The 17,262-nt window shown below is 42.8% G+C and overlaps 1 protein-coding gene across 29 annotated transcripts in view; it reads left to right on the forward strand.

The window, feature by feature from the left end:
* DST (dystonin) overlaps positions 1-17,262 on the forward strand; it is a 514,523-nt gene that overhangs the window by 332,319 nt on the left and 164,942 nt on the right. For all 29 annotated transcript variants that reach the window (XM_024983983.2, XM_024983991.2, XM_024983988.2 and 26 more), the window contains 8 exons: positions 690-847; positions 1,712-1,890; positions 3,586-3,724; positions 5,205-5,398; positions 6,468-6,630; positions 7,444-7,527; positions 8,347-8,454; positions 8,921-9,019. In XM_024983983.2, coding sequence (XP_024839751.1) covers positions 690-847; positions 1,712-1,890; positions 3,586-3,724; positions 5,205-5,398; positions 6,468-6,630; positions 7,444-7,527; positions 8,347-8,454; positions 8,921-9,019 — 1,124 coding nt within the window. The remainder of the gene's footprint in view (positions 1-689; positions 848-1,711; positions 1,891-3,585; positions 3,725-5,204; positions 5,399-6,467; positions 6,631-7,443; positions 7,528-8,346; positions 8,455-8,920; positions 9,020-17,262) is intronic.

A 17,262-nucleotide genomic window follows, 5' to 3' on the forward strand; every position in this document is an offset into this window, starting at 1 on the left:
CTGCCAACCAAGTTGTATGACAGTGAATTCTTAATGCATCTACTTTTAACCATTTTCTCTAGTTTGCAGTGTAATGTTCAGAATGATATTTTAGTTTCAGACAAGTTTCAATTACTTTTTCATATGTCAAACTTGGATTTTTTTAAAGAATATTTTTTTTAAGAGAAGTTTTAGATTCACAGCAAAATTGAAAGCAAAGGGGAGAGGTTTCCTGTAACCAAACCTGGATTTTATATAGGGGTTGAAGGAAAAGATTTTGTCCTGTTAATGTTTGTTAAATATAAATTTTATTCCAAATTCTTGACGTCCATAAAACTTAGAGACCAAAAACACTTTAGTAGTAATACTCTAATTTTTTTAAAACATTATTCTTATAACTAATCTGCTACTAATATATTTCACATTTTTGTGAAAACAAAACAAACCAATGTATTACTTTCCTCAGACATCTTAAGTCAGATGTTGGTACTTTAAGTGGCATTAGGGAAGTTGTATTTAAGTCTTTGTAAATTGTAAGGTCCACAGTTTCAAGGTTTATATCCTTGGTGTGGGTTTGTGGTGATAACTGGTAACATTAGTCTGACTAGCTATGTCTCAGTAATGGTAAAATTGCCTTATTAATTCATGAGCAAGAACGTCCAAACGACAGAAAATGAGGAATTTTCTAAACATCATGTTTACTCTCACAGAGGAGCAAGAGGAATCGGCTTACAACCTCTACATCTCTGAAGTTCGAAACCTCAGGCTTCGGCTAGAGAGCTGTGAGGACCGTCTCATCAGACAGATCCGCACCCCGCTGGAGAGAGACGACCTGCATGAGAGCGTGTTCAGGATCTCGGAGCAGGAGGTGAGGCTGCGAGTGCGTGGGCCGAGGTCAGCGCAGATGGGGTCTCGCGACCTTCGCCGCTGACCCTGCGACCCCTCACGCGCGCTGTGCCGGGGCCACCTTGTGCACTCTGACTGTGCTCACGGCTGACGGCAGACGAGGCTCCGTGGTTCAGCTCTGCCTCGCACTGGGTGAACGCGGAGCACTGCGTCCTCGCCGTTTACGTGGAGGCTGCAGGGCCTCTCCGTCGGGCACGTGCTGACGCACAGGCCCTAAACTAGGTGTTTGGGCCCGAGCGCTGTGCGGTGAGGGAATGACTGGTGGTAAAAGTAGACTGCCTCGGCTTCGTTTCTTTGGTAAAGAAAAAATAAAAATACGTAAATGTTTTGCAGCTAGAGACGATCATACTAGGTGAAGTAAGTCAGAAGGAGAAAGAAAGACACCATATGATATTGCTTATGTGTGGGATCCAAAATAGGACTCAGATGAACTTATCTATGAAATAGATACAGACTCAGACACAGAGAATGGACTTGTGGTTGCCCGGCGGGGGATGGAGTGGGAGTGCTGGATTAGCAAATGCAAGCTGTAGGATGAATACACTGGATAAACAGCAGGGGCCTGCTGTACAGCACAGGGAACTGCCTCCCACATCCTGTGATAAACCGTAATGGAAAAGAATAGGAAAAAAGGATGTATATATGTGTGTGACTGAATCACTTTGATGTACAGCGTAAATGAGCATGACATTGTAAATCAACTGTGGTGCAGTTTAAAAAAAGAATATGTATTTACCTCAAGAGTAATAATGGGAAATGTGTGTTTTTAAAGTGTTTGAAGAAAGAGGCCCTGTCTAATCCTTATGGTTTGTTCTTTGTCGTGTAGAAACTAAAGAAAGAACTGGAGCGACTTAAAGATGATTTGGCCACGATCACAAGTAAATGTGAAGACTTTTTCAGTCAGGCGCCTGCCTCTGCCTCCACGCCCGCCTTGCGGTCTGAGCTCAGCGTGGTTGTCCAGAGCATGAACCATGTCTATTCCATGTCGTCCACCTACATAGAGAAGTATGGAACCACTGCCTTGATAGAAATCATCTAAGCTGACTTCATATAGCTGCCATTTATATACAGATGCTGTTTAGGCTAAAAATGTTAATTTTTAAGAATATAAAAAATTATTTTCTTTTCTTCAATTATTTTTATTTTTAGCTGTGTCAGTTGGTGCTAGTGGTAAAGAACCCGCCTGCCAATGCAGGAGACATAAGAGATGTGGGTTTGATTCCTGGGTTGGGAAGATCCCCTGGAGGAGGGCATGGCAACCCACTCCAGTGTTCTTGCCTGGAGAATCCTATGGACAAAGGAGCCTGATGGACTATGGTCCATCAGGTCGTAAAGAGTCAGACACGACTGAAGCGACTTTGCGTGCACGCGTGGATTTGCTTTCTGCACATGGGCTTTCTCTAGTTCAGCCAGTGGAGGCTACTCTTTGTTGTGGTGTGTGGGTTTCTCACTGTGGTGGCTTCTCTTGCTGTGGAGCACAGATTCCAGGCCCGTGGCCATCGCTAGTTGTGGCTCAGGAGCTTAGTGGCTCCACATTTTCCTGGACCAGGGATCAAGCCCATATCCCCTGCAATGGCAGGTGGGTTCTTACCCCCTGTACCACCAGCAAAATCCCTCAAATTTTTTTTCTTAGTAACAAATACGCTAAATATTTCTGTGGATTTATGATGCTGCTTCATGCTGAAAGGGAATGAGCATCAGAGACAAAAGCATTAATGATCTTCCCACATGTTCCCTGTAGTTTTGGTAGCTCAGCTGTTACGGTCTGTTGAACTTACCTTCCAGTCTTGGTCTAAAGTAGCTTTGAAAGAAGCCCCTCTTCTGTTGGAATCTTCTGCTGAAGACAACTTGGGGGCATGGTGTGGATTCTATTAGATTGTTGCTGCTACTGCTGCTAAGTTGCTTCAGTTGTGTCTGACTCTGTGCAACCCCATTGACGGCAGCCCACCGGGCTCTCCGTCCCTGGGATTCTCCAGGCAAGAACACTGGAGTGGGTTGCCATTTCCTTCTCCAATGCATGAAAGTGAAAAGTGAAAGTGAAGTCGCTCAGTCGTGTCCGACTCTTAGCAACCCCATGGACTGCAGCCTACCAGGCTCCTCCATCCATGGGATTTTCCAGGCAAGAGTACTGGAGTGGGGTGCCATTGCCTTCTCTGATTAGATAGTTAGTGGGATGTTAATCTTTTAAAAAAATTTTTATTGAAATATAGTTGATTTACAAGGCTGTGTTAATTTCTGCTATACAGCAAAGTGACTGTTATACGTAGATATATTGTCTGTATCCCTTTCCATTATAGTTCATTACAGGGTGTTGAATACAGTTCCCTGTGTTGTACAATAGGACCTTGTGTCCATCCATCCTGTAGCCATAGCTTGCATCCGCTGACCCCAGACCCCCACCGCACCTTCTCCCGGCGCCCCCTCCGCCTCCACAGGGCTGTTCTCTGTGCCTGTGAGTCAGCTTCTGTTTCACAGATGAGTTCCTTGCTGTCGTATTTTAGGTTTCACATATAGGTGATACCGTGTGGCATTTGTCTGTCTCTTCCTGACTGACTGAGCGGGATGTGAACCTTGTAGTAAAAACTGTCTTTGTGCCGCATGAGGAACACACTGCATCACCCAGCCTCATGGTGCGTCAAGGCTGTACTGCGGGGAAATAAACACTTAACAGAAGGGGTGTTGTTTAATTATCTTTTTCAGGTTGAAAACGGTCAACTTGGTGTTAAAAAACACTCAAGCTGCAGAAGCCCTTGTCAAACTCTATGAAACTAAATTGTGTGAAGAGGAAGCAGTTATAGCTGACAAGAATAACATTGAGAATCTGATAAGTACTTTAAAGGTATGCGTCTCACTGCTGGCTGTTTTTAAGACTGTGCTCTAACAGTATTTCTCTAGAACTTGGCTCAGGTCTTCAGACATCAAGCATTAAATATATGAACTTGAATACTTCTCTATTCATTCCGTATCTTTTCTCTGTAATACTATGACTTAATAAGTATGTTGATTCATTTTTAGTTTGAGATGAGTTCTTTTCATTTGAAGTTTTTATCTTTTTGACAGTAGATTTTTATACTCTGTTCATGTTGGCAGCAAGAGGAGTTGAAACTTAAAAGTAAATTGTTTGTAATTAGATGCCCCTGCAGAAAGAGGCAGTTATGTTAAGAAATTAAAGAGGTGAATAGACTAGTTAATCTAAGAAGGAAAAGGACGATGGTTGTACGTGTATGTTTCTGTCCTTCCGCTTATAAAGCCCTGAGTAAAGGTTTTGTAAAACAGTTGTGAAAAGTTGTTTCAGTGATTTTTTTAAAATTTTATTTTATTTTTAAACTTTACAATATTGTATTAGTTTTGCCAAATATCGAAATGAATCTGCCACAGGTATACCCCTGCTCCCCATCCTGAACCCTCCTCCCTCCTCCCTCCCCATACCCTCCCTCTGGGTCGTCCCAGTGCACCAGCCCCAAGCATCCAGTATCATGCATCGAACCTGGACTGACGACTCGTTTCATACATGATATTATACATGTTTCAATGCCATTCTCCCAAATCTCCCCACCCTCTCCCTCTCCCACAGAGTCCATAAGACTGATCTATACATCCGTGTCTCTTTTGCTGTCTTGTACAGGGTTATTGTTACCATCTTTCTAAATTCCATATATATGTGTTAGTATACTGTATTGGTGTTTTTCTTTCTGGCTTACTTCACTCTGTATAATAGGTTCCAGTTTCATCCATCTCATTAGAACTGATTTAAATGTATTCTTTTTAATGGCTGAGTAATACTCCATTGTGTATATGTACCACAGCTTTCTTATCCATTCATCTGCTGATGGGCATCTAGGTTGCTTCCATGTCCTGGCTATTATAAACAGTGCTGCGATGAACATTGGGGTACACATGTCTCTTTCCCTTCTGGTTTCCTCAGTGTGTATGCCCAGCAGTGGGATTGCTGGATTTTTAATGCACATGTTCATTTTAAACAATGGGATCAGTAGATATATAAAAAATAAACAATGAAAAAGACTTACTGAGTTGGCAGACTTACTTGTGGAATATGTTTTATTTTATTGATGTGCAAAATCTATTAGGCTGAACTTTACATATAATATTGTTATTTTTTTTTTAGGTCAAAGTACAGCCAAATATGACAATTTTATAAGGTTCAACCTAATGTAATATTTTGTATATGAAATATATTCTTTCCATTGTCTGATTTTATGTCAGTCATTTGTAAATGAGTTGTAAAATTAGGCAAGTGAAGTGTTTACCTGGTGAGCACCTTACACATTTTTATAACTTTGTAAATTGTTCCATTTTAGCAATGGAGATCTGAAGTGGATGAAAAGAGAGAGGTCTTCCATGAGCTGGAGGATGAGCTGCAGAGAGCAAAGACCATCAGTGATGAGATGTTTAAAACCTACAAAGAGCGTGACCTTGACTTTGACTGGCACAAAGAAAAAGCAGATCAGTTGGTTGAGAGATGGCAGAATGTTCATGTTCAGATTGACAACAGGTTAGTAGCCTTTTCATTCAGTTTTAGCTCAGATTTAATCTCTCTATTCTGGGTAAAGTCTAAATATCTTCGGCTTTCTACCCCCATATGTAATTCATTCCATAGAACAGTTACTTGTGTTAATTGCAAGAGCTGCGTCTAATTACATTTCTTTTTTATAGGATGGCCTTGAGCGAGATGCTTAACTTCCAGATGAGGACTTAGTCTAGCGTTTGTAGTGTTAATCTACTTGCATTTTATGAAGGAAAAAACAATGCAGTTCTCTAGTTATTGCAAACTGGTAATATCCCAATAACCATGCCTTAGTCATAGGAGCGTGAATCATGCATTTCCTAGGGTGGGGTGCAGTATCTATAGTAGGCAAGAAGGGAAAAGAAACTGAAATTGCCTGATGTTCATTCTAGCCAAAGATAAAAGAAAGTCAAGATCGTTTGCCCAGTGACTGAAATAAAGAAGTGAAAGGAAATGGGATAGTTTTGGGGACGAAACAGAATAGTGTTCTTTCTCATTTATTTTTTATGTTTTTATTAATGTAGCTAAAATGCTTTTATAATATAGTGTCGTGTGTGACAAATACGTTATTTTTAAATACACAGTAGCTAATCTCTAAAATACATGATCTGTAGGTTTAATGTAGTGGTTTTACAGTCATAGAGACTGGGTGTTCAGTTACAGCTCCTGAAACGTATTCTCTGAGTTCATGTTGAACCATTCATTACAACCAGGTCATGAGTTCAGAAGTGAAACTGTCATTGCTACAAGCTTTGGGTCTTCAAGACTTGCTGATTGTTTCCAGTTTTCCTGCTTTCCAGCTTTAGTCTCTTGGATTTGCCCCTAGAGCAGTCAGTACTAATAAACTGCACAAGTCCTGGAGAAAAGTAATTTGTATTCAACCCACAGCAGTGCAGGGGCCCTTGGAAATTGGCCTAGGGTGCTTCAGCCTTGAACTCTGGACACTCCCCTGTGGTGGCACTTAGGACAGTTAGTTTGTCCCTCCCTCCTCTTCTACATGTTCCAACTCCCTACTGGTTGCTCTTGAAAACTGGCTATTCTGTTGTGATCCTCTTAGGTTACGGGACTTGGAAGGCATTGGCAAGTCACTGAAGTACTACAGAGATACGTATCACCTGTTGGATGATTGGATCCAGCAAGTTGAAACTACTCAGAGGAAGATTCAAGAAAATCAGCCTGAAAATAGTAAAGCTCTGGCCACACAGTTGAATCAACAGAAGGTGTGCAAACATAGCTCCTCATGGTTGTGTCTGCGTTTAGTCACTCATGACCTTGACCTTCCTTTCTCTTGTTAAGGCAGTAGGTCAGCAACTATTTCAAGGAAGACAGGAATAAATCATAAATGTTAAAAATGTGCTCTCAGACCTATATACATTACTTCTTTGATTTATTGGAGGTCAATTTTGAAACCATAAGGAATAAGAAAGTTTCATGTTGGGACAGTTCAAGTGTCTAATGATCACTGAGGTTAGATTAGGACCCTACATTTTAAAAAATGGTTAGTTGTAGAAAATTAAACAGCCACATTTGACAGAGTTAAATGCTTTGAGATTTTTGTTCCATCTTGAGGGGCCAGTAATTTCTAGCTCTCTTTAGGTCAAGATTAGGATTAAGGAGCAAAGGGTTTCAGGCCTACTTGTGGATAATTTCCATGGAGTTTAGTAATTTCTGCTTTGGAAGCCCCACGAGGGGGTGTCACGTAGTGGCTTGAACTTGAATGTTTGAACTTCACCCATAAGGCAGATGACATTAAGTGCAGTGGGGTAGAGGGAATTCCCTGGCAGTGCAGTGGTTAGGAATCTCTGCTTTCATTGCCGAGGACATGGGTTCAATCCCTGGTGTGGGAACTAAGATCCCATAGGCCAAGCGGTGCAGCCAGATAAATTAATTGATTAATAAAGGCTGTACTTAAAAGTAAAGTAGGGTAGAGAGCTGTAGTCTTAAGTGATGTAGGTATTAGTGCCTGAGATCTCAAGTTGTTGGACAGCATAGAATTCCTTGTTGCTTTTCTGCTAACCTGTGTGCATTTATAGATGCTGGTTTCTGAAATAGAAATGAAACAGAGCAAAATGGACGAGTGTCAGAAGTACGCAGAACAGTACTCCACTGCGGTGAAGGTGAGACTAGTTCCTTGCATCAGATTTCACGTTCAGGTGTTCAGGGGGATGTTTCCACAGTGCTCTTTAAAGCCTTCACGGGTTATTCAGTCTGTGTTGAAAAGTGAAACAGAGCATCTTCACTGTCACTTAACCTGTTAATTCTTCATGGAAACCTGAGTCATGTGAAAACCCCTTCTTTACTTCTCTCTCCGTGTCACACACACGCACAGCTTGCCCACACCCCCATGTACACCAGGAGAAAATGTAGCTCTGTCATCTGCCTCTTTCTGCTTCCCTTACCCCTTCAAGCATTGCTGGAACACCCACCTAATCCTAACCCATTAGTCTTGGTTAGGATTCCATGTGAGTATTGCTGCAGTATTCCATGGAAGTATTGATGGAGTGTCCCTGGAAATATTGCTTGAATATCCATGCAAATATTGCTGTGATATTCCATGGAAGAACATCTCCCTTAGGGATGGTTCCCATGTGCTCTGAGTCACCCGCCACATCTTGGCTCTGGCCATTCGGATCTGCAGTCCCATTTTTTATCTAGAAGAAGGGGAGACTGAAAATAACTGGCACGTTGTTCCTAAATGTGTCCATGAGCTCCTAAAGGGACTTAGGAACTTTCCTGACCACCCTAAATGTTTCTGATTTTTATTACCACCTTGGAAACATCTCAGGATTGGATTGATTCCTGAAAATGTGTTTTTGCAATATTTTTTATTTAAAGTCATTCACTGAAACTGGATTCCCTTTCTCTGCATCAAAGATCACTATAGAATGAAGCGTTAGTGCTTTGCCATGATTAATCTTACCGATATCTTCATGCAGGACTACGAATTACAAACGATGACCTACCGGGCCATGGTGGATTCCCAGCAAAAGTCTCCAGTGAAACGACGGAGAATGCAGAGCTCAGCAGATCTCGTCATTCAGGAGGTGGTAACCGTCTAGAGACAGGGAGCATGCAAAACAGAGACGCAGCACTCTAGCAGTTTTAGATTTATATATTTGTATTATGGTGAAATATACATAGTAGAAAATTCACCATCTTAATCATTTTTACGTGTAGACTTTAGTGACATTCAGTACCTTTGAAATGTTGTACAACTTTGATCACAATCCAAGTCCAGAGCAGTCCATCATTCCAAGTAGCTGCTCTTTACCTATAACAATACATTTTGTTAAGAGTTTTAAGAAGCTCTTTGAAAATCCTCATTCAAGATGAGTGAATTGCAGAGAATACTAAATGCCTGTTGCTCCTATGTGGTTATTGTTACTAGGAGTCATGAGCTTCCCTGCCCCAAAGCCTAATTAATGTTTTAATTATTACTTGGTGCTTGCTCAACTGATGTAGGGCAAAAGGAGATTATGTTTCTATCATTTTGTTTTTCTTTACTTGTAGTTCATGGACCTGAGGACCCGATACACGGCTCTGGTCACCCTCATGACACAATATATTAAATTTGCTGGGGACTCATTGAAGAGACTGGAGGAGGAGGAGGTAACCATTAACCATGGGCAGGTCGCTGGCAAGGAGCCATGAGGTGGCTTCATGATAAACTCACATGGTTGAGATCTGATGTATAAGTGATTAGTTATAAAATTACAGTGAAAACCAGTAGAGACCTGGCATTTTTTGGATTGTTACTGAGATTCTGTCAAATTGAAAAGCATTGCAAAAAAAGAAACAACCATTTTGGGGAACAAAAGAAAAACATTTTTATTTTCTCTCTGGGACTCTGTCTAATATGAGAGGGTTAATGTCATAAATGGCTCTGTTTACATTATGGAATGTAGGCAGTTTAGCAGAATTGTTCCCAGTTTTCTTTGAAGTATAGTTACTACTGTTAGGATGTCTGGAGAAATATTACATAAACAAATTTGTTTTATATCTTTTAAATTAATTTACATCTTCAAGGATTTAAAACAGAAACACCATTAAGTTAGAAGTAGCAGGTATTTATACAAAATGGTAATGCTTTTTAATAATTGAGGTGTTTTGTTTTTATTTTTGTCAAAAAGATATGGTATATATTAAAAAGACTATATGCATTTAATAATATATTCAGAAACCGAATAGGGAGTTATTCATGAATGTATGTTTTTATAAGAGGCTATTATATCTAATTTTGAAGGTATTATGCTGTGCTTTGTCATCTTGATATACTTTCTATTCCTGACCTCAGAACAGACAAAAATAGTCAATTGAATGCTATAATAAGTAAAGTGTGGGATATTGGCCATTTAAATTAGACCATTGTTGAAATTCTGAAGGTGATTGTACTTAGTATAACTCCATTCATATAATAAGAGGACCAAAATGGTAGCAAATGTCTAATAGATGTTGCTTTCTTAGTTTTTAAAAAAATTGTGACTACTTTTGTAAACTATTTCTGTCTGTTCAGAGTTACTAGCACTAACATCGCTATTTGCAAGTCTTTATAACTAACTACCTTTGGGCTTAGAAAGGAGAACCAGAGTATTTTCACATCCAAATAATTGGCATACACTTCTCAACTATGAAAGGTCCACAGTTTTTTTACATTTTTAGTTTTTAAGAGATATTCCATTTTAAGTGGTAGGCAGATCTTTTAAATTGTGTATTTAGTAGTTAAAGGTAAAATAAAATAAGTTAAGGCTTTCCTTTATTACTATGTATGTCTGATTGTACACATATGAGCCACTGTGCTCAATTTATCTGATGGGGTAGAGTACCAGAAGTTGATAGACCCAAAAGATATTTCAAAAAGCCTGAAATATATCTAAATTATGCTTGTCATCCTTTGAAATGTTAAAGATTTATATTGAAGTGAAAGTCAAAATAATATAGTTTATGGAAGTCTGTGAAAAGACTATTATAATTTAGAATAGATTTTTAAATTCTTTATTAAAAATTCACCACTTAAGGGTCTTAATAATGGAGTATCTTATAAAAGATACATAGCTCAATTTTCAGATTCCACAAAGAAGTGTTTCTGAAACTGGGTCTCTAAGACCCACATGCGAAATCTTGGTCAGAGAGCAGAATTTTCCATAATAAACATGGAATCAAAGAGGGAGCCATGTTAATTTCAAAGATAATACCAAATTAGCTACAGAAATATTAGTAGGGTATCTGTAATGTATATTTAATGGATAAAGAGATTTTTCTAGTCTGTATTGACAGCAGAATATATTAATTGCTGAGATTAAGACAGCATGTCTCCTTGGGAAAAATTTAGTTAAAACTTGAAGTTATTTTATGTGAATAAGTTTGAGATACACAAGAGAGGAAATCAGTAATAGAACTAAATGATCTCTAGTAATTTTTCTGATCTTTGCTTAAAAAGATTATAGTTATCTAGGCAACATGAGATTAGCAGTCACTTAAATGATTCCAAGACACTGAGAATTTAACTTTTTTTTTTTTTCCTGAGAGAATTTTCATTTTTCTTAAACTTCAGACTATGACCAAGAAAAAAAAAGAAAGGGACTCAAAACTTCTTCACAACAGCTAAGCTGGAAAGGAAATTTGATGAGAAATGAGAAAGACCCTTTTAGAAGTTGTCTACTCAAAATATTAATATATGGAATACTTTTAATGTCTAAGAAGATAAAATGCTTCAGTGTCATTAAGAGTTGACCCTGATAACAAACAGAGCACTAAATATTACAGACTGTGATGAGATTTGTTTTCATATGAATTCATACTATAAATCATATTTAGGTTAGCAAAGGAAACAACCAAAATTCTCATCAAAATTATTGGCAATCATGTTATGAGAGGATGCAAAATAAGATGTGTGTCTGTAATACAAATCAGATTCTTAAGATTTACTAAGGCATTTCAATGAAAATAAAACCTGCTATTTAGAATAATTTCCTTCCTTCTGTTTAAGTTACTTCTAACTATGATGATTTTTAACTGATAATACAACACTAATAAGCTTATGATGTTAGTAAAGAGAAGTTAAATGTGATTATAAACTAGCTGTGATCACTTTGTTCTAGTCAAGTATGTTCCTCCCAGCTGAGATCGATTTGTAATCAATAGAGTGAACAAATTTTCTTAATTGGAGCTGAATTCCTAAGTATACTTTTATAAGCATTTATATTTAACACATATCTTTATGTTTGTGGAGTATCTGAAGGTACTTGTCAAGGTGGATTCATATGGGCCATGTCATTAATGACAGCAACAAAGTCTGTGAGTATATGAAGCACGTCTTCTCTAAAGCCACCAGGACTATGGCTGCCTTTGCATTAGCAATTCTGATTATTGTAAGTATCATAGTAGGGCAAATATAAATTAGTGAGGAATTAGATTTTAGAAAATTATAAATTTTTATATAATTTCCTCCTTCCTCCTGTTAAGTATTGTTTCCTCAATTGGCTCTTAGTTCCAGAGTTCTGTATCTTCTTTCTTTTAGATATCATTTTTAATTTCTTTTGGGCTAGAAACTGAAGACAATTCTCTCATGTCGTTCAGTTCCTATATGTTGTATGTTCTTAGCTCGTAGGACTAGGTTGTGTGTGAGTGAAAGAGGACTGCTATGAGAACTGTTGTTCCTACTTTGTCATCTGCCTGTTTTGCATGGGTTTTCAAAATTACTGAAGTTTTCTAGACCTCAGTGTCCTCATCTGAGGTGAGAGTCAGGCTGTAAGGTTCCTTCTTGCTCTAAAATCCTGAGCTAGCAAATTTTAAAAGCAAAATTATCCGTAAGAGGCAAAAAAGAAAAAGATTCCTTGGCTTAGCAAAGCCGCCACACAGGGTTTGTGGTTTCCCCCCACTGCTGACTTCCTGAAGCTCCTTCTCTGGTGGCGGTGGCGGGGCTCTGGCTGCCTTGGGTCTCCCTCCCCGTTGTCGGTCCTTTGGCGAGCGCTGCTCTGGACGCCTGCAGACGGGCTGGGGCGGCGCGGGTCTGACCCTTCTGAACGTCTCTCGTAGATGCAGAGGCGTCAGGAGGCTTCAGAGCAAGGGGTGTACTCAGACCTGCTCCAGCGGCAGGAGGCGACCGTGCGGGAGAACCGCCAGCTCGCGGGGAAGATCACAGAGCTGGAGAAGGTGCTGGCCGAGCTCGAGAGGCAGAAGTCCCGGGCGGAGCAGGAGCTCCCCAGAGTCCGGGAGGAGGCGGAGGACGCGCTGAGGAGGCAGCGCAGGGACGCGGCGGACATCGCGCTGCAGAAAGTGCGCGCGGAGAGCGAGGCCCAGCGGTACCGTCGGGAGCTGCAGGCGGTGGAGCGCGACCTGCGCGGCTTCCGGGAGCAGCTGGCGGAGCACAGCGCTGCCCAGAGGGCGCTGGAGGAGCGCCTGACCAGGAAGGACTGCAGCCTCCAGGAGCTCGAGCGGCAGAGGGGCGAGCTCATGGCGGAGCTGAGGAGGAAGAAGGCCCACGAAGCCGAACTCCTGGAGCTGATGGAACGGATGGAGAAAGACCTCACGTTCCGGAAGCAGGCGGCAGAGAAGCAGCTGGAGGGAAAGCAGAAAATCGACTCAGAAGCCCGAAGAACAGTAACAGAAATGCAGCATCCGTGCAGAGAAAGCGCGCACCCAGCTTGTCCGAATGCCGAGGCGAAGGACCTGAAGGAGCAGGTGGATGAGCTGATGGCGGCCAACAGGAGGGCCGAGCAGGACGTGAGGAAGCTGAAGTGTGAACTCGGCGCCCTGCAGCTCGAAAAAACCTCCTCGGAGGAGAAGGCCCGCTTGCTCAAAGAGAAACTGGATGAGACCAACAAGTCCCTGAGGTGCCTGAAGCTGGAACTGGAAAGGAAGGACCAGGCCGAGGAGGGGTACTCGCGGCAGCTCCAGGAGCTGGGCAGGCAGCTGAGCCAGACCACGGGGAGGGCTGCGGAGGTCAGGCAGGAGGCTGCCGACCTCACGAGGATGAAGCACAGCTATGAGCTGGAACTGGAGTCGCTGCAGCAGGAGCGGGGCAAGCTCCAGAGGGAGGGGGACCGGATCAGCAGGACGCAGGCTGCCGCCGAGAGGAGCATGCAGCATCTAAACTCACAGGTTACTTCTCCACAGGATAGCAAGGTGTCCTCTAGAGAAAGAGCATGGTCCTGCCAGAGAACGTCAGATAACCTGAAAGAGCAGTTTGAGAAAAGTCACGCACAGTTGCTTCAGAATATTCAAGCCGAAAAGGAGAATAACGAGAAAATCCAAAAGCTGAAAGAGGAATTGGAGAGAAGTAATGAGCGTGCAGACAAGCTTAGGCACAAGGTGGAGGAGCTCACCAGGCAGAATAACCAAACCAAGTTAACAATGCAGAGAATTCAGGCAGAATCGGCAGACGTGGTCTTAGAGAAACAAGCCATCCAGCAAAGATGTGAAACACTGAAACTCCAGGCGGATGGTTTCAAAGACCAGCTTCGCACCACCACCGAGCACTTGCACAAACAGACCAAAACGGAACAGGATTTCCAAAGGAGAATCAAATGCCTGGAAGAAGACCTGGCCCAGAGTCAGCATTTAGTGAGTGAATTCAAGCAGAAGTGTGACCAGCAAGACCGCATCATCCAGAACACAGAGAAGGAGGTGCGGAGTCTGAGCGCGGAGCTGAGCGCATCGAAAGAGGAGAAGCGCCTTGGGGAGCAGACGGTGCAGAGGCAGCGGGCGCAGGTGCAGGACCTGAACAACAGGCTGAAGAAGGTGCAAGACGAACTGCACTTAAAGACCCTAGAGGAGCAGGTGACCCACAGGAAGATGGTTCTGTTTCAGGAAGAGTCTGAGAAATTTAAGCGCTCTGCAGAGGAGTTTCGGAAGAAGATGGAAAAATTGATGGACTCCAAAGATATTACAGAACGTGATATTTCGGGCATCCAGCTGGACTTCGTGTCTCTGCAGCGGGAAAACAGCAGGGCTCAAGAGAATGCCAGGCTCTGTGAGACAAACATCCAAGAACTTGAGAAGCAGCTCCAGCAGTATCGCCAGCAGATGCACCAAGGGCAGGATGGGCAGGCCCATCACTATCAGAAGTGTCGGAAGCTGGAGGAAGAGCTGGTGGCCCAGAAGCGGGAGGTGGAAAACCTGAAGCAGAAGATGGACCAGCAGATAAAGGAGCACGAGCATCAGTTAGTGGTGCTCCAGGGTGAAATCCAGAAAAAGAACACAGCCATCAAGCCAGACCCTGAGATGGCAGGGAAAGAGGGTCCGGGCCCCAGGGACCTCCCCTCCACTCCCCCCGTGTCTGGGGTCCCTCTGCAGAGGTGGACTCAGGAACCACAGCCCTCGGAGGAAAGATGGCAGCGTTGGGGTGCAGAGAATGTACAGAAGGAGGTCCAGGGCAGGCCATCAGGGGCTCCAGTTGAGAAAGAGAAAATCCAGCAGTGCTACTCGGAGTACTTTTCTCAAACAAGCACCGAGTTACAGATAACTTTTGATGAGACGAACCCCATTGCAAGACTGTCAGAAATTGAGAAGCTAAGAGATCAAGCTCTGTGTAATTCCAGACCCGCCATCAGGTGTCAAGATGACAAGTATGAAATAGACCTGGTGACGCTTCTGGCGCCCTTCGAGGTATTACCTGGGTTCTGGGACTTTTACCAGTTACCCTCTGTCAAGTTTTCGCTCTTGTTTCCTTTCTCTGCTAGGCTGTATTCTTTTAGCCATATTGAATGTGATTGGCTGTTTGTAGTTCTGACAGAAAGTCATGCTATCATTTTCTAGTGATTTACCTGAATCTTTATTACAAACCATAGTCTTTAGTTTTTAAATGCTTAAGATGAAAAACACAGATGGCATGGCTATCCTGTTGGTATCAAAAGGGATTCTATTCTGAAAAATTTGACCCTAAAGAAAACTAGAAAAAGCAAGCAGTTAGTTTTAATTTCTAACACATTCTGTGGACAGGTTTCATCTCCCATCTTTTTCAGATATACCATTTTAATACTTAATAGTCATCTAAAGTTTAAACTTCAGACTCTCAAAATAGCATTCCTTATTCATGAACCCTCTGGGGCTTAACAGTTTTTTTCTCTTATGTAATCTTTGTTATGCTAAGAATTATATTTGGATTAGGAGTGGGTAACGTGAGAACGTTCTTTAGATGACTTTTAACATCTTGTAAATTCCTGTTACAGATAGCTAAGAGCAAGCAGTGTGCTATGCGTGCGGAAGTCACAGCATTAAAGCAAGAGAAGAATCCAGCCCCTGGCAGTGATGAATGGATGCTCGAAGGGTGCAGGGCAGCGGGTGGGCTCAAGAGAGATTTTCTAAACAAAAACTCAGAACCAGAGACCTTTCAGAACTTTGATGGTGATCACGCATGCTCGGTCAGGGATGATGAGTTTCAGTTCCAAGGGCTCCGGCACACCGTGACAGCCAGGCAGTTGGTTGAGGCTAAGCTTCTGGACATGAAAACAGTTGAGCAGCTGCGACTTGGTCTTAAGACCATTGAAGAAGTTCAGAAAACTCTGAGCAAGTTTTTGACAAAAGCCACTTCCATCGCAGGGCTTTACCTGGAATCCACAAAAGAAAAGATTTCCTTTTCCTCAGCTGCCAAGAAAATCATCATTGACAAGATGATGGCTTTAGCGTTTTTAGAAGCTCAGGCGGCCACAGGTTTCATAATTGACCCCGTTTCAGGGCAGACCTATTCTGTTGAGGATGCAGTCCTTAAAGGTGTGGTTGACCCTGAATTTAAAATCAGGCTCCTTGAGGCAGAGAAGGCAGCCCTGGGCTATCCATGTTCCTCTAAGGTGCTGTCAGTGTTTCAGGCCATGGAAAATAGAATGGTTGATAGACAGAGGGGCAAACATATATTGGAGGTGCAGATCGCCAGTGGGGGCGTCATCGACCCCACAAGGGGCATTCGGGTTCCCCCAGAAGTTGCCCTGCAGCAAGGACTGCTAAATAATGCCATCCTGCAGTTTTTACATGAGCCCTCCAGCAATAGCCGCGTCTTCCCTAATCCCAATAACAAGCAAGCCCTGTATTACTCGGAATTACTGCGCATGTGTGTCTTTGATGTAGACAGCCAGTGCTTTCTGTTTCCGTTTGGGGAGAAGAACATTTCCAATCTCAATGTAGCAAAAACTCACAGGATTGCTGTTGTAGATACTAGGACGGGAGCAGAGCTGACTGCCTACGAGGCTTTCCAGAGAACCCTGATTGAGAAAAGTACATACCTGGAGCTCTCGGGGCAGCAGTATCAGTGGAAGGAAGCCACGTTTTATGAGTCCTATGGGCAGCCTTGTCACATGCTGACTGATGCTAAGACCGGATTACAGTTCAGTATCAGCGAGGCTGTAGAGCAGGGAACTATCGACAAAGCCGCCATCAAAAAGTATCAGGAAGGCCTCCTCACGCTCACAGAACTTGCCGATTCCTTGCTGAGCCAGTTGGTCCCCAAGAAGGATGTGCACAGTCCTATTGCGGGTTACTGGCTGACGTCCAGCGGGGAGAGGATCTCTGTGCTAAAGGCCTCCCGTCGGAATCTGATCGATCGGATCACTGCCCTCCGATGCCTTGAAGCCCAAGTCAGCACCGGGGGCATCATCGACCCGCTGACCGGCAAGAGGTACCGGGTGGCCGAGGCCTTGCACAGAGGCCTGGTGGACGAGGGCTTTGCCCAGCAGCTGCGGCAGTGCGAGCTAGTGATCACGGGGGTCAGCCACCCTGTTACCAACAAAGTGATGTCCGTGGTGGAAACTGTGGGTGCAAATATCATCAGTAAGGACATGGGAATCCGATGTCTAGAATTTCAGTACCTGACAGGGGGCCTGATGGAGCCCCAGGCTCAGTCCCGCTTGTCCATTGAAGAA

This window comes from Bos taurus, chromosome 23 (genome assembly GCF_002263795.3).
Source record: "Bos taurus isolate L1 Dominette 01449 registration number 42190680 breed Hereford chromosome 23, ARS-UCD2.0, whole genome shotgun sequence".
NCBI classification, from domain to species: Eukaryota; Metazoa; Chordata; class Mammalia; order Artiodactyla; family Bovidae; genus Bos; species Bos taurus.